Source organism: Camponotus floridanus, unplaced genomic scaffold (assembly GCF_003227725.1).
Source record: "Camponotus floridanus strain SB8 unplaced genomic scaffold, Cflo_v7.5 scaffold66, whole genome shotgun sequence".
NCBI lineage: Eukaryota > Metazoa > Arthropoda > Insecta > Hymenoptera > Formicidae > Camponotus > Camponotus floridanus.
Window position 1 is genome coordinate 609,540 of NW_020229834.1, and position 25,223 is coordinate 634,762.

Consider the following 25,223-nt stretch of genomic DNA (forward strand, 5'->3'; position numbering starts at 1 on the left):
GAAATACGAGGCGATTCAAACGAGCGAAGCTTTGATACTCGAACATCGATTGAATGATCGCGATGTTGGGATTTTTATTTGAAAGATTTCGATGAGGAAATTTTCAAGTTGAATTTTTCCGTTTAGACTTTCAATGCAAATTTTACAAATTTTTCAGAACTTGAAAATTATTAATATAATTGCGTAAAATCTAGTACTATTATTTATTTAATAAATGTAGATTAAAAGAAGAAACTCTAGCGAAGTCGAAGATAAATTTAAAAATCGATATAACATGCGATAAATAAAAATAATAGCGTGCTTAATCAGTCTTGATTTAGAAATACAAGACAATAAGCAATAAAGATACTCGTCGCACTCGCGCGGAGTGTATTTTCGTTATCATCGGGTGGAATCTAAGGGTGGTAGCATCGCTTGTTGTCCGGATTCCACGCCGGTGGAACAACCATCGCTATTCTCTGTCCTCGACAAGAGTAATAATGTCTACGGTAGGGATGCTGAGAGGAGGAGGGGGATAGCAAAATTGACAGCGAGCAAGGGCCGGTGGCGAGAGCGCCAACCGAGATGAAAGCTGAAAAGGGATGAGAGAAAGGATGGTAAGAGCTAACGTGGTCTCCTAATGGACGCCAAACAGGACAATGTTATACTAAAGCACAACACACACACAGTGTATACAAGCTATCTTTGCAAGCCCTTCTCCCTTTTCTCCTTTTGGAGACCAACGTTTCCGCTTTCCTCGTAGAATCACGACATCATTCTATGATTTTACAAATGATTCGTAAACAAGTGTACGGAAAAATGCGTCCAAAGATCGCTATATAGGCAAACTATGCTACTAGGGTTTTAAAGAATTTTGTCAGGATCTGAAAATTTTTAAGTGGCTAAAATGTGATATAACAGTCATACGACACAAATTAATTCGGCTACTTTGAAGTAATAGTGCAGAGTGACTGAAAAAATAAAAATAAAATTAACATATAAAAGTAAGGAAATTATTAAAAAAGGAATAAAAAATAATAAGAATAAAATAAAAAATAAGAATAAAGAATAAAATTAAAAAAAGAAATAAACTATATTATTACAGCAAAATATCTCATTTAAAAATAAAAAAGCAAATTTCGTAGATATAAATCAAAAGCAAAGAAATATAAATCAACAAACAGATTAAATTCTCATTTCAAATAAAATATGAAGAAAGAAAAAAGAGATCTGTAAAAATCAGAAAACAAAGTTTCAAGCGATAATTCTTTTTTGAAAGAAATATTCATAATCGCTTTAATATATCTCGAAAGAGGCGAGAATTTTAATTTCGCATTCGAAATAAATTCGGCTGATTCTGTGGAACGCGAGCCAAAGTCTAGTCTGGTCGTTTCGAGGTAATAATGTCGTTTCGAGTGGGCTCTCCTTATCGAGGGCGCAGGACATCCGGCCACTCAAAGTCGAGTTACACGCAGTCCCTCGTCGACTCTCGCAGCCGGCGCCCGACCCTGAAAAAGACGCCGACGAAGAACTCGGAAATAGGTAGGGCGAGAAAGCGAGGCGTTTCCAGACGAGGGTGGTAAAAGAGAGAAAGAGAAACGGATGAGAACGGCGCGAGGATTATCGCGCCGGTCGAATTTAAATGGGCGAATTCGGTGCGCGCGTAGAGGTGAAAGAGGGCGAGTTTAATCGAATCAATCGAATCCAATTAAAGGCACCCTCGAGTGCGAGACTCGACTCCGCTGCTTTTCGCCCTGAGCCTCGTAAAGCGTAACGGCCAACCATTCCGGAGCTCTCGATCCTAAACGGAGGCGAAGGTATGACAGGATGAGGGAACGTGAGACGGGAAAGGGGTGGAAGACAGAGAGGGATGGAGTTTCCTGCTTAGAGGAGAGCTTTCCCTGTCTCGAGAGACACGACGCTCGCACATCCGGGCTTTTCTCGGCAGGGCTCGCGATAGAACGTGACGGTGACGGAGAATGGTTCCGCCGGAATAGACGTCGGAATTACAGTCACAATGATGCAATGAAATCACAATATCGACACCGCAAACTGACGGAAAAATTATCTCGATCTTTCTCACGTTAATTGTCGCTACTATTTATTTTTCATAAATTGTTAACGCTGTATTATCAGAAATTTATCGAAGAGAGAACTGTGGATAAAAGTTACCATCCTTTCCTCGTTCCTTTGTTTGGTTTCTATTGGAAATTATTTGATTTATTTACTTCCATAAAAATTATTTGATTGTTCGTAATCTTTTTACAAGTTATTTAATTTGCCGCACGAGAAAAAGTCTCCACTTCTGTCTGACGTTCCATCTCTTAAAGTTTCCACCACGCTCTGTTGTGTCTCGACAAATCCTTTCCTTGCCATATCCTATAGCCACTTAACGTTGTCTGTGATTATCCGCCGTGTGTAGCCCCGGCATGTGCACTTTCTTAAATTACTTTCATTTTATCAGAGTTACATTTCATCACCGACCGTCTGCTGGTTTCCGTTTGTTTCCATTGTTATTTTACTATCCTTTTACGCAATAAGAGACAACATTTTTTACCAGATCGTCAACGATTTTTCTGTTTCTTCCATCTACCGCAATTTACACCGCAATGTAATAAAATTTTCCAACAGCACTAATTTCTTTTAATTTCTTATATATATTTAATATATATTTATATAAATTGATATATATTTATATATATTTAATATATTAAATATATATAATTAGCTATCCTTTTTTAAAAAATAAATTCTTTGTATAATTTTCTTTTATATTTTAACAATTTAGAAACATATACAATGTAGTAATTCAATTAAATCTTAATCTAACATTTATTTGCTTTGCTTAATGGAACGTTGACTTCTAATAAACCATCATTTATAATTAATGCACTTTGCATCTTTTTGAATTATGTAGAATTCTTTTTCTGCCCTTGACATCAATGGTTCCGGTGGGAAACTTAAAACTTAAAGGCGCTGGTGTATTTTTAATTATTAATTAACGCTATGCTGAGAGTAATACCGTGGCTTAAAAGTTGCCGCACGTAAACTCGCGAGAACGTTGTTCGCGCGCCTGCGAAAGCACAGGGCCTACTATAAAGACCTCATTAATCGTACGACGCGCCTGTTTCAACCATTAAGTCCGTTAGACGCATATTTTTTCCCTTAACTTGCACCTAATTCTTCCTACTTCATCGCTCGTTTCTTCGTTACATCTGATCTCCGCGTATTTTCTTAATTTATTGCCGGTAGTTTAGCATTATTATTATTTGATTTACGATTGTACAATTCTTGAAATATTATATTCGGTCTTTGTAATATTTATAAATAAAATAGAAATTGATAAACAGAAAGAAAGTGAGAAAGACATACTTTCTCAATTTGAAATAAGCTATCAAGCTTATACATTTTATCATTAATTTTTGCAAATAATTAGATAATAAGAATAACAACGGAGGGGCATCTCTAAATAATATGATCACATTGTCATATAAACGTGTCAAGAAGCAAAGTGAAGCTTAGGCGTAATTCGTGGCTTATTCTCTGCGCGCTCGATCGAGATCACCTGAAGTTGCGACGCGGATTAGTTCTCCGTGTGTAATCAGAGGATGAGAGGATGGGGAAAATTACAACATGAGTATTCCGTGACCACTTCGGTCAGTATGTAAGTGACTTGGTCAGCGGTCATTTCGATCCATGATAGTGTCGGAGATTCGAGAATTCCGTCCGTGGCAAATGCTTTGTATGAACCGTTTGCACGATTTCACGCAATTTACATACCTTGACCAGATTAGAGATGGACCCGATTCAACAATTTGCGATTGCTTGCTTATTCCTGCCGCCACCCTTTCACTCGTCGGAAGTTGATAAATTTGTTTGTAATGAAATTAAGTTAGTGAGTCAGTTAAAAGTTTGATAAGCGAGTTGTTTTGGAAAAATAGTCTGTAAGTAACGCAAAAAATATAATTCGATATAAATTAAAATATTAAATAGAATAAATAGAAATTGTTAATACAAAATATATACAAAGCATCTGACAATAATAGAAATGTAAAAAAGTTATACAATATTTTTACGATATATTTGAAACATATTGTTATTAATTTGAAATTAAATATAATGATAAAAATGTCATCGAGCTTCAATCGGTATCATAACTTAGAATTTGGATATAATAAATTCGTACCGCTTTTAAAAGAACTCGAGCTCTGTGAAATATGTGACGTAAGCAAAAGGGTAGGAGCTCTTCTCTGATTACGCTTAGTAAAGAAGCTTTTTAATAACGTGATACGCGAAGAGGAATTTTATACCTAGGAGAACTCGAAGATCCTTATCGATTCGCTGAGAGAAAGAAGGATATTAACATTTTATAAAGCGACTAGTAAGTGGATGATGGGTCTTTATCTATGAAACGAGAAAGCAACAGAGCATCGCTTTTAGCGTTAGCCACAATATGAACGGAAGATAACATTGAAAGTTTCTTGACTGATAATATTACAAGAAAAATTAATATTTAAGTAACGCAAGTTTTTCTTTTTATTGCACTTTAAAATTATCATGTTAGCTAAAATAGTTCTTTTTCTATATCTCGATGTATTTTCTTCTCCTTTTTTATCATTATATTAATGACAATCATTTATCTTGCGTGTGACTCCTGAAAGGACTTTTGGCATTTTGGTAACAAGAAGTAAATTAGCTATTTTACTGTCTCAAAGTTCATAACCGGTTATACTTCCAAAATATTAGATAATCCATGCACGGGAAGATAACGTCATCAAAAGTACCGATTCTCAAGAAGTTTCTCAACCAAGTGGAAAGTGGGAAGGAGGGTATGTTTTACACGGAACACCCAAAATCTACTTCCGGCACTTTCGACTTTCTACAAAATGTACAACGCAAACTTATCGCCGTTATACACCGCGAGATACCAAGTGAGATATAGATGATACTGCCTGCGCAATCCTGCGTCTTTCGTATGCAACGAGATGTAAACTTGAAAATCGCATTTTGAAAAGCAAAAAAAGGAAGTTTTTTCTTCATAAAAATTCTTGAAATGCTGCTCACATTGTTACATTTGGTAAATAGTATTAACTATGATGATACTTGTGTAGAGTTAATGGTGCAATGAATCTGTCAAACTCATCTAAATATAATATATTGATTTTTTTTTCTATTGCATTTTCTATCAACATTTTTTAAAATTTATTACATTTATTGAATAATCATCTTTTCTTCTGATTAATTTTTGATTCTTTGAAACGTATTGAACCTTCTATAAATCTGTTACTTTAGATAATCGCGAAGGAGGCTTCGCTTAAATAGATACTTGGAGTGAAGCTACTATCAACGCATCGCCCGTATGTGTGTCCCGCGTTCACGCATTAAATTCTCTCGATCCGTCGAGCAGAATCATCCGATAGGCATTGAAGCATGCGACGTTCGACTTTGCGTTAGCGTGTTTTCGCGAAAATATAAAAATTTGTCATTTTCATGCATTGCATTCCCCGAATTAAAAAATCAATGTCAAGTAGAAAGATTAAACATTAGAAACAACACGGTATCGATTACAACGAGTAGTTTGCTTTTAGTTTAGACGATCCCTTTTCGTTTTATCGCTGTCGTCAAAGCTTTACTATAAATCATGTCGCATTTCTTAACATTGTTTCGCTATTATTTATTAATAATAAATGAAAATATAATATAAATATTCGTTAAGTTATGCAATGCATTCTCGTTTACCTTATCGTTAAAAAATACGACTGTTGCGAATGCGTTAATGCGGGGCAGTTACATCGTCAGAGTTTGGTGCTTACAAGTTCGCGTATTGCGACGTATACGTTAAGTTTACGCGAACGAGATTGCAGTAAGCTAAGAACCGTGCGCGGCAGCATCGCATCGACGTTACGACGCTAATCTTCGCGAAACAACATTTTACACCTTTTCTACCTGCGGGAGAGAACAGAGGAGTCATAAAGATTTTTTTGCGCTATAAATATCGCGCGAGCGGAGGTGATCGACCTCGCTTCTTCCGTGGTCGCGCTCTATTTTTAATCCACGCAGAAGCATCCAGGTGCATCATGCTTCATGTTAAGATCTCCATTGTTATTGTGGCATTAGCGCTTTTTAATGTCAACAACAGCGTCGATTCCGCGAACGATTATTATTCTCGATTCTGCGAAATGGTTAAGACCGCGCGCGGTAAATTACTTTTATGATTATGTCGGATTGAGCGAGATAGTACTCCTATAACATTGCGCGGCGCTTATGCTCTTTATTCGAAAGGGGAGAATTTTCCCGTCTTTATATTTCCAAAAAATAATATTTTCTCTACATTTGTAAAAAAAATATAATTTTCTGAAAATTGAAAAGTAAGCAAATGAAAGGATGCTAAACATATTATTAATTTTGTATTATTTTACGAATGTTATTTTATGAAATAATTTTGAAACTTTGACCGAAATTGCGATTTTACGCGATATTATTTAAATATATATTATATTAATTTTATCTATAAAGTAACGTGTAATGAGACGCGACTCGCAATGTTTTAATACATCGCGGTCTCTGTCGCGAGATTCACGAATATATTTCGATAATATTTACTGCACTCGTTGTTTATTTACATATTTGCCTACATAATCAATCAATTTATGAACTACGAGTGTTCGCATAAAATATATCGCGTGCGCGGCTGAGGGTTACGTTAAGTATTAATTAACGAGAGGCTGCAAAACTTGCCACATCGGTTGCCATCGGTAGCGCCGTTGGGAAATGAGATTCTAACGCGATCATTATGCGAAAGGAAAGCTCGGCATACACGGCACACGCTCATTTCAGCTCCATTCCCTCCCCCCCTCCTCTCTGTATTATCAGTAGAACATCAAATTTATAACAACTTAAATATTGTAATAAGCGGAAACGAAGGTGCGCGCGCAAGAGTTGGCTGGCGAAGCAATTTCCGTACGTTCAGCGCAGACTGCTTTCCATATAGAAACGTCGTTCTCGTATGCCGGCAAAGTTTCGATTTCTTCTCCTAGTGCAACCTGCAACCCCCTCATCGATGATCGCCTGCTCCCTCTCTCTTCTAAGCTCGAGCTTAGATCGAAAACACGAGGAGTAGCCAGCAGGAGTTGTAACGGCGAGAACTTGTACCTGGAAGTCGTACGAGTATGGAAGAAGGTAGTAAAAGAAAAAAAAGGAATGGGAAGACACGGAAATGGAGAAGACAGGAAGAATTCGCTATAGGAGCCTAGCTGTGTGGCAGGAGTAAGCAAAGATTATAAGAATTCTCACAAACATGGAATGCTTTTAGTCGAGATCGCAGAAAGCTAGATATATAAGAAATGTACCATAAATTCTTAAACAACAATCTCTTTTAAATATTCAGCTAATTATTAGATTGTATTAGAAACTTCAATTGGATTACACGCTTGTTTTCTAGAGTATTTTAGTATTTTTCGTTGTTTAGAAACATTATTTAATATTATTTAAATTTATATTAAATTATATTAAATTATATTAATTTATATTAAATTATATTAAATTAATAGGAAAAAGAAAAAATTGCAAAAATTTAAATCTTTATTTCCATCGATCTATAGTTGAGAGTTTGATTAAATCTTCGAAGTGATAAGCGAAAGAAACGAAAAATCAAGAGAGGCGGAAAGCAAAAAGAATGCTACTTCCGTCGTCAAGTTACAAAATAAACACACTGGAAGCGAATATCGAAAAAAGTAGGAAGTTGAGGCAGCGATTTCGTCATCGGTACACTTGCTATACTATCCATATAACGGAGATCTGAGTAATGGTGACATTAGTTGCTTCGTTCGCCTCTTCGGCGACAGCGAAAGTTTATGTCAAGTATGCGAAACTTTTTCGTTGCTGCGAATTTACTCAGTTCATGAAATTGAACGATTCAACGCTTAAAATAAAAGCATGTTGTAGGTCACATATCGAGAGTCTGAATATTTCCAAATTTTCATTGAAAATTTGATCGCAATATTTTATTTTAAGAATTAACATTTTTATTTTTTATTTTAAAAAGAAGTATTTTGAAAAATATTAAAAAATACTATTTTCTGCAAAAGATAATTGTAACTTGTTAATATTAAGCGCTATTTTTCTTTCATGACATTACAATCGTGGCTAAAAGATACAATACGTTTTTATTAAATTGAATTGTAATTAATTCTGGAAAAAGTAAAATAAAGAAATATAATTAATAAAATATTTCAAAAGCTAAATTTTTTTGAATAAATTTAATCAAATTTACTTCAAATAGCTTTATATAGTTTTTGTTCTGAAATTTTAATTGCAAAACATAATTGCTTTCATTGTGTAATATTACAAACATACGCTTATAATCGCCCTCAATATCGCGTAATATCGCTATTTATAGTAGTCAAAGGATCGTTTACTTAATTAACCATGTTGAATTTTATGAATTGCGCTGTAATTGCGTTCACACGGTACGTTTAAATAGGACGCCGTCCCTTTTCTTACGACCAGCTTGCGTGTCTATACGACGCTTCGCGTGTTTCGAAAAACACACGCGAAATCGCGATTGTCGTTATTGACGGGAATTATTAAGAAACTTGCTTTCGAGTTCTATCAACATATCTCTCAAATTAATACCATTAATAAGTTTTCGTAACTGGCGATGCTCACACAAATATTATGTCTCATTTCGAAAATAACTCTTTACAAACTCTACCAAATATTTAACTAAACAGAGGATATAATGAAACTAAACAGAGGATAAAATGAAATTGAATTAATAATTATTATGAAAAATTGTAACCATTGATTTTGTTATCGAATAATTTTTATTATTTATTTATTTTCAAGAATATAATATTCAATTCTTTTTCCCACTTTTCAGATTATTGATGTTTTCTTGCAAACAAAAAAAAACCATGTGTGTCGTGAGTGTAATATCGTACTCGAAGCTCTCGAATCGTAACTCGTTTGTTGGCGGTCCTCTCGAGCCTTGTAATTTGCCGGATATATCGTATCTTTCCCGGAGAGTTGCCGCTTGTTTAGTTTGTTTCCTTCCTCGAGTGTCCACTTTAGCGTTCGCTGCCTACGTAGTAATTATTCTTTCGATATATCTTCAATTATTTTGTGCAGATCCGTTCGGAGACCACTCACTTAACCTTGCGAATAATCTAGTCTTTAATTATCGTTTGTCATCGATATTTGCGAACACTGCCAAGTTAGCTTTTTTTTCGGTATCTCAATATATTTTACTTTTTGTTAATATTTATATTTTTCATCTCTCCATTTTACATCAATATCCGTTTTATAAATCGTAAAAATACTGACAGGAATTTTCATTTTTTTTTTCAGAATGCAAGGCTTCCTCGCGGGAGAGTTTCTTCTTGATTTTCAAGAAGCCTCATTCGTTTTCACTATCTTTGTGCAGCCATTTTATAATTGTCCATCAGAGTCTTCCTCATTTCGCGATCTCGTCAAAAGCTCTCGATCGACGTAACGAGCTCGCCAATGTGCACCGGCATCGTTCAGCTCTCCATCTACGATACCGCCGAACGATCACGTCGAGGTATGTACCAAATACAATAGTCCACCCACGTGCTTCCACGTGCAAAGAGCGTTCGATCGAGCATCCACGATACGCGAGTGCGTCAACATTCGTTATCGGCTCGCCTCCTTCGTTCTCGTTTTCGGTCGCTCGCGTGCTTTTTGCGCACATCGGCTGCACGGGTAATTGCAGGGCCTGCCGACTCACCCCCCCGGCTGCTCCTTTCCCCTTTGAAACGAGGGCGTTGGATTTTTATCGGTAACGTATCTTTACCCGAGAGACATGACATGGTTCACTCGCCCTGTCTCGCTCGTTCGCGAAACGTTTAATTAATTCCAGTTTATCTTTGAACCCTGGACGCGAGCCGCGAACCGGAGTACGTTCAATTAATGATTTTTGATATAAGCTCTCGACCGTGCTACGACCGCAGACGACAGTGCATTATATTGTCGGTGCGGTGGGTGTGCATGGCCCCGATTAATTCGATTGCATCGCGTTCGCGCCGCGAATTTCAAAGCGCCCATCGCTCTTTCGCGTATGCGTGATAAAAAGAGCGGATCGGGGGAGTTATGAGCTCCCTTTCCGATCTCCCTAATTTTTAGTTTCGTTAGACGCGAGCTTCTCATACAGATTCGAGCGCAATCAGAAAGGAGAAATCGAGATATCTCTTTAAGAAGCTTTTTGAATATAAAGTTATTTTTTTTTTCTATTTTCTCGCGTCCGAAATAATATATTCTGGTCCACTAGATGTAAAATAAGAATGAGAAATTTCTTCGCCGGATGTTTCTTTATGCGTTATAGAATCGATGGTCTAGGTTTAATAAAAGTCGTAGTCGACTCTTTATAATTCAGAATTAATGCGGTGACATTCGAGAGCCTGCTATTACGTAACTTTTGCGACGAGTCCGTTAGGCGATGGTATGAGTGCATGAATAATTCAATCCTTCTACAAATCGCTTCTTATTCGTAAAATTTTGCTATCGATTTTATTATACCGTGAGTTGCGAGAGCTATGTCATATTCGTTAAATTACATTCGATTATTTCTTTCAAATCTGCAAAAAATTATTGACTAGAATAGATAATCGATGATGACCAACTTTGTATTAAGCAAAAACTGTAGTCTTCTGTTCATCTTCTTTTTCAATAACTTATATTATGTAAAATATAATTTATTAGAAATTTGTATCATATAATTACATTTTTTTCTTACGATAAATAAGGTTCAATTCGATGCTTAAATCCGTTGGTGATCCGTCATTTTTCACCTACGCTAAAATGCACTTACATTAAGTGTACAAAACTGGTAAAGTATCACGCTTCGTTGAAGCAACATTTTTACGCCGATCTCTTTCGCGCTCGATAAACAGCGTTAATTTATTTGAACGAGACAGGAAAGGATTACGATCGATCGCGAAGGGACACGTGCGGTAGGGCGAAACGCTGGCGTAACTTTTGTTAAGTGGATGCTGCGCAGCCGGCTTCTTTTTTTTTTCTCACACGAGACCCTTGTCTCGTCGTCGCTTATTTACGGTTGTGGCGGTCATTCTCGGTCGTATACGAAATTACGGGGGCCACGCTCAGCCGTCGCCACGGTATCGTAAATAAGTTTGCTTTCGAAGATCGTCGCGAGACACGTGAAAGCACTTTCAGCCCGGAAGTGCAACTCGCGCCACTTAATTTCCCGTTCTGCGCAGCGCTTTTATTCTAATAAGGCTGGGCCGTAGAGAAAAATAGCGAGCTCTTGCAAATGCATTTAAATTGCTCGTCTATTTCTGAGTTACTTATGTTTGCACTCTGGAATAATTAGTTTAGAATTCTCTGAAGGTCATTCGGAAATTTAATTAAATCATTTAAAAAAGATACGTTTTTCATTATAATTGAATTAATAAAAAGATTCCTTATGATAATAATAACATGTAAAGCAAACTTTCGTTTATTAGAAAGAATCGATGAAAAATGGTTGTTCATTTTTTCTTTGAAAGGGAAATCGACTTTCAACATTTTAATAATGCATCCAAGAATGTGCTGTTAAAATATGTTATATCAAGAGAGGAAAAAAAGAAAGAGACAGTATATTATTATCAGAAGATTTTTAATCTTCGACAGATATACCAGAATTATTATTGCTATACATTATCGCGACAATCCATGATTACGTCTGTCCCGAAGGATGAAAAAACGTATGATGCTTTGAAAGAGATTTATTATGCGACGTCCGGTACCGCAGGACAGCTTTTTTCACGGCGTGGACTCCAATGAGAGTAAAATCTCTTTGACATTTCTGACATCTCTCCACTCTCCGACGTTCATTCGCGTTATCCGCGATACGAAAAATTATACTTTGTTTTTCGCAAAATTCGTTTATTTAAACTTGTTCGCTCAAAGTTGAGTTTACTTTTTCGGTGTAATTTCTTTCGTGTGCGACTTTTACCAAGATATCAAAATATTTGACAATCTAATATTTGTTAAAAGTAAAACGATTTAAAAAAATATTTTCTCCAAAATTAATTATAAATATATTTATGTAAATTTGAAGATTATGAAAAATTAATGATTATAACAAAATTGCAAAAAAGTATTGAGAGAGAATTTCTGTTATGAAAAAAATTGATTTAAAAAATTTTGTCCTTAAAATTAATATTATTAATTCCGAAATCCGATATGTATATGAAAATACCGATATGTGTATGAATATACCGCTTTTTAACAATTTTAAAATTAAATTTTAAAATTAATTTTAAAATTTAATTTTAAAGTTTAAAAATTTTCTACTCGTAATGTTAACTGCAATGACATTTACAACGTTGTTACAGCTAATAGTACAATTTATTGTTAATGGCGAGTCGACGACATCGGCGACAGAAAGTTAGTTCATTATTGCTTGTTCGAAAATCTCCATTTCTTTGCAACTCGTTCGATTGCCGTTTAAAGACGAGCGATCTCTACGCGAACTTTGAGCCCTTTTAAAAGCAGCCGTTTGTCTTGCTGAACTTTGGCACGACAGCTGGTTCCTTGCAGGTCAGCGGAATGACAGGAGTATCTTCATGGCGAGCGAGGAGATATCCGTGTCGAATCTCGTTGTGATACTCGCAGTAAGCATCTGCCACGCCAAATTCGCAATGGACTTTATGCGACTTTTGCCATTTGTGAAATTCGACGAGCAACTTTGTTCGTCCGAAAAGTCTACGAAAACTCGTACGAGATTCTTCACGTGAATCGGCGTGATCTAACAGCAACATTGTGAAAGATAAATTTATTTAAACTGATATCTATGTAGGATCTGAAAAATGATATCCGTCTGTTCCCCTAGTATAAGACCATTATTGAATTATTTTTTATGGAGGATTTTTTATGACGAGTATTTTTACGAAAAAATTAAAAATTAAAATATAAAATTACGAAATTGTAAAACTATCCTTAGGTTCTTGTTAATATAATAAGTTTATTTTCAAAGATATCGCAGCGAAGTACATGTCGAAAAATCATTTTCATTTGATAACATTTATCAAATTAAAAATTTTGATATTTTTCAAAAAATGTATTTTTAATAGAATTAATGAGATCTTTTATTAAAGACATTTAATTATATACGTATAATTTAAATAAATCTTATAACGCGTTACTTGAATGTAAATGATGATGAAAGATCGACGCTTAATTATTACAATATCATAATATATGAACTCATTATCAATTACCAATTTAAAGTACGGTCGCTCTAATTACACGATTGCTTGTTGGAAAATTTATCATAATTGCTATTATGTATATGATCATAATACATCGCAACATGAGTCATTGATGACAATCCAAAAAGCCATTCGCTAATTAATATGCTCTATTAATTTAATAAGATGTCGATGCATTTTAACATTAAAAATAAAAAGCCATTCGCTATTTAATATGCTCTATAAATTTAATAAGGTATTGATGCATTTTAACATCAAAAATAAAAATATTGTGATCAGTTTTTACATATTTACGTCATTTTGCAGTGCAAACTAAAAATGTAGGCGATAAATTTTCACACATATACGGATGCTGACGGCTCTTGAAAAATTTATTGCCATTAAAGATTGAAACTATCTCGCTGTGTCACAACGTGCATCACGATGAATTCGCAAATAACGTAGCAAATGTCTAGTTCAACCTGATTAAAACAACTGATAGTACGTTTTCAAAAGAGATCGCAATTTGCTGTTCACCATCTCTCAGATTTGTTGAATGTGCTAGAAACGATTGTTTTTAACATATCGTCGAGACACTATCAAATAGTTTATCACGAATTCATATGTCAAATTTTTCATTAAAATATCTCTAGAACTGGAGTCGTAATAAAAAGTTTAATAATGCTTTTTTAGTCTTAATGTAAGCTTTCAATTATTTTGAATAAAATTGGTATAATTATTATATTCGTAAGATATACTCATTTAAATTATAATAATAATAATAAATAATAAAATAAATATAAATTCGTAAGATTTTACTCATTTAAAATAGGAATTGAAACAATAGAAGAAAATGGGGCAGCTTAATTTATTTTATGTTTAATTTATTACGATATGTACGGATAACTTTTATTTTTTTAATTATTTGATATTTGTTAAATCGAATATATTTATATATATATATATATATTTTACATCGTGCTTTGCTTGCAACCTTTTTTCGTCGATATATATATATATATATATATATATATATATATATATATATATATATAATTTAGCATCATTATCATTTTTGCATTAAGAGAATAATACATAAATTATCAAACTGAATAATTCAAGTAACAGAAAATAATTGATATATAGAATATAGATAGAATATACGAAGCATTCGATTGAATAATTTGGATAATGGAAAAGCGTTATTAACCATTTGTTAATAATCCATTTGTTAATAATTAATCACGAAAAACAGAATATTTGGAATAAAATTATTTCATAAATTGTTAAATATTTGGTATAAAGTAAGCAACAATAAATCATACGGTTTTTTGTTTATGCTGTGTATGCGTGATGTTGTATGTGATATTGTCATTAATGTAATTTATCTATCTTTAAACATTAATGGCATGTGTATCATGTTTAAAAAATATTAAATATAAAAATGATTAAGAATAGTTTAAAAAAAATTATATTATTTTATTTGAAATAAAAGTTATTTAAATGATGAATATAAAACTTTGTGAGATATACGTATGATATACATAGTTTTATGTAATATTAATAATTTTTTAAAATATTAATTATTCTAAGCATTATTATAATTTAATTTTTATATTTGTATGTTACGGATTAACTCTGTTTGCACCGGTGAATGACAAACTAAATTTATGGTAAAAATTCCAACATATATATATATAAATATATTTTAATTCTTTGTTTTTTTAACTTTTATTTGAAATGTAGAATTCTATTTCAGCGCGTATTTAGTGCTGTATGTTCTCTTATTTATTTTTAAAAAGCTTTTTATAATATTAAAATGTTTATTCTTAACACAAAAGTGTAAAAATCCTAAAAAATTATCAGATTATATTTACCTTTTATTTTAATGAGTTAAATTCATAATATTAATAAAATTTTCATTTTTGTAGATTTTAAGAAATTTGTCATATGTTGATACTTTTTTATTTCGAAAAGATTGATTCTATTCGAAAGAAATGTAAAATCATTACAGATTTGCTTAATTTAATGATGAAGATTAATGATATTTGCTATCATTTTTACAGACTTAAAATTTAAAAATGCATTATTTTATTTCATTGATAAATTAATCGCGAAATGTATATGTCGTGCGAACTTTTTCGTATTTGTTGAAGCCGATTTCAAGATATAAAGTCGACATAGAAAAAGACTCGAAAATGCTCTCGTCGTCACTTTCCGTGAGATGCATAGCAATATGCGCTTTTGAAGAACGGAAGCCATACACTTCTGAAGAGTCACTATAAATTTGCGTTTGGATCACGGTAGAAATCCGTTATTTTTTGAGTGATCTATTGGATTTATATAAATTGCCAATCTTTGCGAAATATATGGCGGAAGACGCATCTTTTTCCCTTGCCGCTTCCTCATCGTTTATTCATAAAATTTGTGCTTAATAGAACGCATTATTCTTTATATAATGTCGTAAATTGATAATCGGCATGGTAATGTATTCTCTCTTTCTTTCTCTCTCTCTTTTTTTGCAATTATCAACATTTAATATAACGCTTTGGCATAATTATATTATTTATATGAAAAATTCTTGCTTTGTGGAATATATTGAGTAAATTCGAAGTTTTCCATTCCCGTATTTCACAGAATGACACGTAATTGCCTATTAGCGAATTGACGAAACTTGTTAAAAAGCGCGTGCCTAAATTAAATGTAGAGTAGATATAAAAATTGACTACTTCGTTTCTTCGCTGCATCATAGATCGCGCGCGGAAATAGTTACTAATTAGCTTTTCATTAGCGGCATTGCTAATGGATGTCTCTATACAAATGATATTAACGATCAGTTATTCCCGACCGGTTATTACTGACGCGTTTTAATTCGCATTAAAATCTTACGCGTTATTATTTGTATGTATATTATTTACATGACCATTTGATTAGAAAATAATTGATGCGCGTAATTGAATGTGGTATTTACAAATTTTCAGCGATTTACACGCCACATTGGCCAAATGGGTGCACGCGTGCACGTGATCGTATTAAACGATTAAATTAAATTAACGATAAAACCGGACGTAGACAATTAAATGCGCGATTTTATAATTAATGTTAGACATGTGAATATATTATGAAAAGCTTAATAGCGTTGTATAATCCAAATTCGCGATTTAAACGTATTTTGAATCAAAAATCTTGATTAAAACGTTGGGAACGTTTCGTTTCCGCTGAAAATTTTGAATTATTTTCCCGCGAAAATTCCATTATATTCGAGTAAAAGGAGAGAAGTGATTCTCGCAACGATAAGCGCGAGAAAGTAGCGTTCATGAAGTTCACTTTGCGCTCGATTGGCGTTGGTGCGAAGTCTTTTGAAGTTGCAGACAAAACTTCAACAGCGCGCGTTCTCTCCTTTCTTCCCTTATAAAGGATTCCTGCAAGATCCTTAAGTTATTCAGAATCGATCGTCGCCCCCTCCGCAAAGTTATATTGCACGTTTTTCTCGCCTCGACAGTTGATTATGTCTATGCGAATCGGAGTGCAACGACGTGTAACTCTTGAACTTCCAGCACGTCGTGATGCACATTGCGTATCGAGTTTACGCGTTGTATAAAAATCTCACGCGCGCATTTTCTTTCACTTTTTCACTTTCGCGAAAAAGAAGAAATACCTGCGTTTTTTTGTCATGTGCTCATCATTGTTAAAAAAAATAGAAGGAAAGTTTATCACCGTTACGCTCCATTTTCTTGACTTTCGAAACCGTTGATATTTTATTACATTCAAGATTCAAGGGAAGCACTTAACACCGAACTTTCTTGCGATGTAATGTATTATACAAGATGCTCAAGATTTCTCGTTATTTCATTTAACCATAAATTCTCTGAGATAAAATTGATGCCTCAATTAAATTTTTTTTCTCTCGCGACAAGCTCAAGTATGGACAGTGAAGACAGACGAATAGTAAGACATAATGAATAAAGATGTTCGAGTAGAAACGGACAAAATATTTACGAAAATATCATTTCATAGGTATTTTATATATACAAGTACTAAATATCGTCCAACACCTATTAATCTGTCCAACACCTATTAATCTGTCCGACGCCTATTAATCTGTCTCCGAAAGAACGTTTTGCCGTAATACATTAAAAAAAATTCGTTACAAAGTGGAGAATGTTATATTTTTCGATGCAATTGGATGAAAGCTGTGTGCATGCGCGTGTTTGTGTACAGCTGCAAGCTTTTCCGCCCACGATATTCGTCGTCCGTTCCAATCTACGGCCGTAGTTTCTCTCATATAATGTATTTCATTCCTCTTTTCTATGCTCCGCGGAGACTGCCGCGGCAGGGCATCTCTAGGACAGGTACGACGGCGTGAATTAACGTTTCCCGCGGCATGGTGGAAACAGACAACGCGCATTAACCTCTGGTAAAGCATACACGTCCCCGAGTTTTGATTTTCCGTGAGATCGGATGTCGTCCTACGTATATCCCGGAATATAAAGTATCTCAAAAGTCTCACGGTATTTCTTTATTATCGAACCTTGGCCTCTTAAATATTCCACATAATAATATTTCTTTTTACTTCACTAGATATGTTGAAATTTTTAAAAATATTTGAATAAAACTTTTAAATAGAAGAAAAGTTCTGAAAAATCAAAGAAGAAGCCCTGTAAAATCCTAAAATTTTAATTACAGAATATAAAAGATTATGTTTTAGAACTAAAAAAATTATTATTAATTCAACAATGAAATCATTATTTTCTTCAAGCTTTAAATTTCCTTCGTTTAATTTATGGAAATTAGAATGAAATTTCTGATACAGAATGTATATGCGCTGTCACCGTTCGTTCTGTTCTTTCAGTTCTGCGCTTGCGACCACAATGCTTGTAACACGCGGACAAAGCTTAATGCACTGGCCGAGTAGACGGCGGTTTCGCAAGTTTGCGTTAACATTGGACTAATTGGACGCTTTAATATTTGAAACGGTAACAAACGACATGGGAATCATTTTCAATGTTTTCTTCTCCAGGGAGAATCGTTAGAGAACTCGTCTTGTTTACTTGGTAATATTCAGAACCGACAAATATATTTGCTGTATGTTAATTAATCTTTACTTTCTTGATTCGTCAATAATCTTTCTCCTACTGTCTAAAAATGTAAAATACTAAAAAACAAAAAAAAATTGAAGCTTGACAATCAAATATAGTCCTCTCACTTTGTCACTGTTATTGATAAAAATATTCATTAATAAGTGACAAACATTCAGTAACTCTAAATATTTACATAATTAAAAAATAAATTCGTATCAAATTTTTAGGAATTTTTTTATTTGATATATATTTTTATTTCATGTATAGAAAAAAATATATCATACATATTAGATATATATATAATATCGGATTGATATAATCAATGTTTCAAATTTTTTTTTATAAATTATTGATATACGAAAAATATGAAATATAAATATGTTCTAAGAATAAATAGTTTGTTCAGTTTACTTAAAATATACGTCACATTTTACACTTGCGATTAATTTAGCTTATTACGAGACGTTTAACTCATAATCGCGCATACGAACGTTGTTTATTCATGCTCGAACTCGAGACGCGAATCACGAAGCGAAATTAGTGATCTATCTACTATCCGTCCGACTCATGTCAACATGTGTAGTGTATACATGGCGTGAACGTTCGTAGCCAGACGTGATTGTCGATTGATCGGATGCCGATAATCGGATTTCGATCGCGCTCTGATCACTTCCTCGTCGCGTTTTCGTCGATTGATATCGTTATCACGGATATCAGTAAAAATTACGCAAGTGCGTGGGCGTCGCGCTCTCTCGAACGACCATCAACAATTATCGAATCTGTCATGAATCACGCGTCGTCTCATTTCTCGTTTTTTGTATCTGTCATATATTTAATTAACATTTCTATTGAATTTATTAATTCAAATATCATTAATTAAAAATATCATATTAAAAATATCATTAATAATCGACATTGTTACACGATACATCGCGTATAGCGAAAGGGAAAAAAAAGGATTGTCAATCACGATAAAAGGCCGATGTGATAATCGTGACCAATGAATTACTCGGTAATTAGCTTGATAATGCGACTAACATTGTCGCGTATTAATTTTGTTTATGTAAGCTGGTTTTTATCCAAGAATTCCATGCATAAATAATAACCAGTAAAAAACCAAGGGGCTTATATGCGCGCAAATGCCACGCATTCTGGCGAATTTTATGTAGCTTTGTTCCCAAATTCAAAGCGTTTCCATCGCTCGATTCGTTAATCCGCTACTAATCAAATTGTTAGTTTCCAAAGCGTGTTATACGTTACACGATAGGAAAATTTTTTTCTAAACAGGTGCAACGCGTTGTTTTTTGTATCGTGCTTCGATTCGTAAGCGGGAATAAAATAGAGAAGCAAAAAGTTCGCTAACTATCCCGGAATCAAATTCCTTAGGAGCAATAAGCAGAGAACAATACGAACGATAACAGGCACATAACAGAGGGAAGAAAATAGCGAGCAACAAATAAATAACGAAGGACACAAGAACCGAAGCAAATCACGAATAGTGTAAATAATTTTACGTGGAATAAAATAAGATTAAACTTGAGAAAAAAATTAAAAAAAAAAAAAATATATATATATATATATATATATATATGTGTGTGTGTGTGTGTGTGTGTGTGTGTGTGTGTGTGTGTGTGCATACATACATACATATCCACATACGAGTATACATATTCATATATATAACAAAGAGGAAAGCGCGGAAAAACGGGCAGAGGAGTGTGAAAAAGAGAAAGAGAGGAAAAGAGAAAGAGAAGAAAATAGAGAAAGAGAGAGCAGAATCCCGGAGAGAGACGAGAATATCCGACGAGGCGCGCCGCGCTACCATCACCCCTCTACGCTGGTTCTTCCCCCACCTCCCATCTACCACCCGACCTCGCATAACGGCAGCAACCCCCGAACGGGCTTTCTCCTTCACCTCAGTAGCGCCGGGCGTCTCGACGCGGCAGCACGTTGCGTTGGGGGATTCGACACGCTTCGGTCGTATTTCCAAAATTCAGTATACATTCTCAAACTCTCTTTCTTTCTCTCGCTTTTTCTCCCTATTTATCTTGCTTGGGAAATTGTCACTCCTCTCTCGTTTAACCGTTTTTCAACCGTCGTTCCAGCCACCGTCGCGCAGTCCTTATCAACCTTCTCGAGAATTCACGGTGGGATCCGCCCACGCGCGTGAGTGACTTTTCCCTCCCCCTCTAACGCTGATCCTTCCCCCCTTTCCTGCCGTGCCTCTCCATCGCGCAGGAAAACAGCGACGCGTGCAGTCGCGTTCGCCGAAGTCCCGAAACTGGAAGCGTTTTTTCGGGATCAGTGAGATCCGCGAGGAAAGACGGGTTTTTTTCCGGGTTTTTTCTTTTTCTCACTTTATCTTTGCCTTTCTGCACGTCGCACCCTGTTCGACCGCGCGTCAAGGCGAGACCTGTCGTTATGGGGGAGGACCTACCCTCCGGAGACGCCCGGCGCGATTAGTTCCAGGTGGGCTTGCGAAAGCGCGCCAGGTATACGCGGGGATTTTCGAGTGTAAAAGTTGAATTTGAACCGTTCCGTTTTGACGGCGTACGACCTGTCATCCCTGACCGTCGGAATCGGTTTGGAAGACTTGCCCGTCTATTCTCTGTACTGTCTATTGTGTCGGGCGCAGTCTATGAATCGGAGGTGTCGCGCATCCTTTCAGTGTGAGCCGCAGGTGTATATGCGATTCATCCGATCCGTGTAACTGTGCCGATGATCGTGTCTATGACGATTCAGCCGATTGCTCCGAAGTGTCGTGTGCCGGATTTCTTCGTCGCATTGTTGATTTCCGAGTGATTCGGAGTGACATTGTGCAGTGACATTGTCTCCTCGGAACATCCTAATCGGAAGGAAGGATTTTAAAAGCAGTCGCAATTATGGCTGTGATGAGAACGACGTCGATGCTTCGATCGGATTGCGGGGTTTCCGACGACGGCCGAGGGTCGCGAAGGTGCAACCCTCGGACGGGGACGAGGGCCGGCGGTCGTCGGGTGTCAAAGGAATCATTTAGTGTCGAAAGTGGATCGGTTGCGGCGAAAAGCGGTGGTTCTGGCAAGTTCCTTCTGGTTGGCGCTGTCCTGGCCATACAATTTGTCGGCGCGGCAGCGATATCCAGCAAGGGTGAGTGTTTTCTCTTCTGAATGAGTGCTTCGATCGAAAGGACATTCATAAATCTTTCGGGTTACGATTCGTGTGGGTATGTATGTGTATGCGCGCGCGCGTTTATTTTCTCAGTTGGAATCCAACGGGTGGGATGGCTGGAAGGGAACAGCGGTATGATTGATAAATAGCCTCGGGTTCTGACACGCCGTTTCCACCAAGTTCGAAATGTAAATAAGGTATTTTAATATTAGGATTTGAGATTTCCACGTCTAATTCGAAAGATCGTTTCTTATCCGCGGTGAAAGAAGCTAAGATCTTACGATTTGTATTGTGGATAACATTAATATAATAATAAACATTGACGAAAGATACATATAACAGATTATCGAAAAAAGATTTGCCATTAAAATGAAAATATATATAAACGTATTCCTTTAATTTTAGACAGAATCGTCATACTTTTCGTTATGCACGTAAAATTTTTGCTATTTTGATAAAATATTATTTTCTTTGAAATTAATTCGAGATATAAAAGATCGCGCCCCCCCCAATTTTGACGCGAAACAAAATGAAGCTATCTATAGTCATTGTATGTATGCGTTCACAAGGACGTAAAATTTTTCTATTTTGATAAAATATTATTTTCTTGGAAATTAATTCGAGATATAAAAGATCGCGACCCCCAATTTTGACGCGAAACAAAATGAAGCTATCTATAGTCATTGTATGTATGCGTTCACAAAGCTGTCTTTTATCTTCTAAATTCTACCGATCCCTCCTAACCCAATATCGAGTCTTCGACTTTCCAAACTTTGGTCGTTATTCCAGTCGAGAGGAACGTGTCCATTGATGAATTCTCCAAGTTTGATCCGCGAAATATTTCGTCGCGGATCGAAGAGCTGCTCCGAACAGTTCGTGGAGGGGGTTCGTTTTAGGGATTCGGTTCTCGCTCTACGAAAAATCGGCTTCCAATTTTTCTGATTATCGAACTGCGTGAAAAAGGAGCGACGGATATCCCGGGTGTACGCGATCCGGTCGATTTCGTATTCGAGATGCCCGACCGCCGTAACTGCGTACGGGATTTAAGAGATCGTCCGAGTAATGGCGAGAGACGGAGACGCATACTAAGCGACGTTACGCGACCCGATCGGTTCCCCGGATCTCATCTCCGAAGCTAACTAGCGAGCTATTTTCGCCTCTCATACTTGAACTGCGTTGACATCAGAGGGACGAGCTTCGGGCAATCGTGATGCGATGACTGGTGGGAATAACCGCGGTCGTAATATTCTATCTCTTGCGCATATATTCGTAAAATTGCAGCAATTGTCGCAATTCCAGATGATGCGAGATGATTGACATAATTTCAAAATATAGAGAGAATACTTTCTATATTTTCCTTTCCGTTCGAATTCTTTGATAAATATTTTTCATTAATATTGACACGAACGAGGTGAAGCTTTTCTTTCTTTTTTAATTTTATTAATACGAACACACGTCGAAGAACGAGTGCACACAGTCGATAATAAAATCACAATATCGTTTGAATGCGCTTCGATTAATACTGTTCTAGGAGATGCGTTATGATCATACATTGTGTGTGTATGAGGAACTAAAAGATGTTAATGTAAATTTCCTGCAATATCGTAGGCAAACTCTCCTTGTGTGCTCATCTCGAGTAGTTGCATTATGTAAAGCAAAGAACAATATAGTTATCTAATCAACATAGACATAGCTTAATACTTGCATACTTATATAATATGCACACTTGCGATATCATAAACGATTTATTGACTTCATCGAAATTCAGAAGTCACCGGTTATATATCTATAATTATTATTTTCTTATCTAAAATCACATTAATAATTATTATACAATTATTTAACATTCTGCCTAGAGATTATGTTGAAAATAATGGAAATGATAGTGAAAATTCGGTACGACCATTATCACTCCTTCCATTTTTATTTCACAGTGAACATGAATTGTGTAAATTTCAGAAGCGGTATGATATTAAACTAAAAGTTTCACATGCAAAATCCATTTTAAATAAAAAATGTCGAGGAATGGGGGTATATTGAAAATTATCAGGATATGTGCGTGATATGTTTGTCAATTCATACATATCAAAAACTAGAAAAATTTTCTTCATACCTCAAAATTCTCTGTTATATTGAAAAAAGCGCAATTTTATTTTATACACGTTATTATTACTTTGCTGTATTTGATTGAAACCTACATTGCGCGAGAGGAATATTCATCTCTGCTTTACACGCACTCTGATAACGTGCCGCAAGACTTTCGAACGAGACGAAGAGGGAGCTTTACTAGTTCTTTGGTTCATGGAACGTCGAATCACGTCGACGTCGATCGTCATCGTATCGGCGTATCGTCCGACGAGACCGACATTGAATTAATTGAAAGTCGTCGCTGTTGAAACGCCGTCGCTCGGGCTTCGCGTCATTTTGATCTGATTTTAATTAAACAACGGACGTCGCGTGCGCTGAGAAGAGGGACTCGAGAAGGTTAGACCCGCGTGTGTATGTATTCGATGAACGGAAAGTGTACAGCGGACAGATGAGGGTAAATGGGAGAGGGGAAGACTGACAAGTGGAAGCTGGATGATTGAGGACAACGATGGTACGTTTAACGCGATTAAAAAAACGTCGCATGGTCGATCAAAGGCAACGATCGTTCGTGGCACGCGAAATTCTCCGATTGTCGTTGGCAAGAGGACGACCATCTCTTTGCATACAATGTCGCTCGAAAACGCTGATTAAACATCGTATCTAAAAGTGCAATGTAACTAACTGAGTGAAAAACTCCTCATTGGATAAATATTTACGTATAAATGAAGTTGAAATGAAGTTTATGTTTTTATTCCGTGAAAAGTAATATCACTTAGCGTTTCTATATTTATAATAACAATATTTTCGATTTATCTTACGTAATAGGTAGTTACGTAATAAAAAGAGTGTAATAAATTTTCCGCGCCGTAAATTTATATTTTAATAAAAATTTATATTTATCTTAGATACATGAAAGAAAAAAAGTGTGGAAATTAAATAAATTTACTTTTTTTATACAAAATACATTTAAATGATAATAAAATTTTAATCTTCTGATTTAATAATGAAATCTAATAATCTAATAATTTATTTAATATTTTATAATATTTTATTTATTTAATATTTAATATTTTATAATATTTTAAAAATATTTGAAGGCTTTAAATTTATTTCATTAAATTTTCATGAATTTTGCGAATAATTTATCAAAATTCAGCACGATGTAATAATAATTAAAATGTATCGAGAATATTAGTAAAGCTTTACGCAGTGACCGTAGTTTAGATGAAATTATGACTCGTCAATGGATTAGCGATACATTGCGTCAAGTCGGATATTTGTATAAAGTTTGTCGGCCGGTTATAACTAGTTATCGCGTTTGAAATGTGGCAAGCACACGCATCGTTGAGCCGTAATATGGACCGTGCAAATTGTCACTGTAAAACAAAGATCAGTAGCAATCAAATTTATGGTAATTCTACTCTATAAAATAAAATCCATTACGAAATATATAAATGATATTATGTCACAACTAATATTATGTTGTGTTTAATTGCAATATAATATTCTTTAATACACAAATATATATATATATATATATATATATATATATATATATACATAAATAGCATATAAATATAATTTATATATGTGCAATATTATTTTATATTACTGTTATTATAAATTAGGGAAAATTGATATATTTCTATGTTCTATATACGTTTGTCGTTATCGCGATTTCTGACAGAAATAGAGTAGAAAGATTCAGGAAATGAAT

The 25,223-nt window shown here is 35.1% G+C and overlaps 1 protein-coding gene across 1 annotated transcript in view; it reads left to right on the forward strand.

The window, feature by feature from the left end:
- Positions 1-19,945: 19,945 nt before the first annotated feature.
- LOC105250461 overlaps positions 19,946-25,223 on the forward strand; it is a 175,215-nt gene continuing 169,937 nt past the window's right edge. Inside the window, exon 1 of the mRNA XM_025413366.1 lies at positions 19,946-21,397. Coding sequence (XP_025269151.1) covers positions 21,154-21,397 — 244 coding nt within the window. The 5' untranslated portion in view covers positions 19,946-21,153. The remainder of the gene's footprint in view (positions 21,398-25,223) is intronic.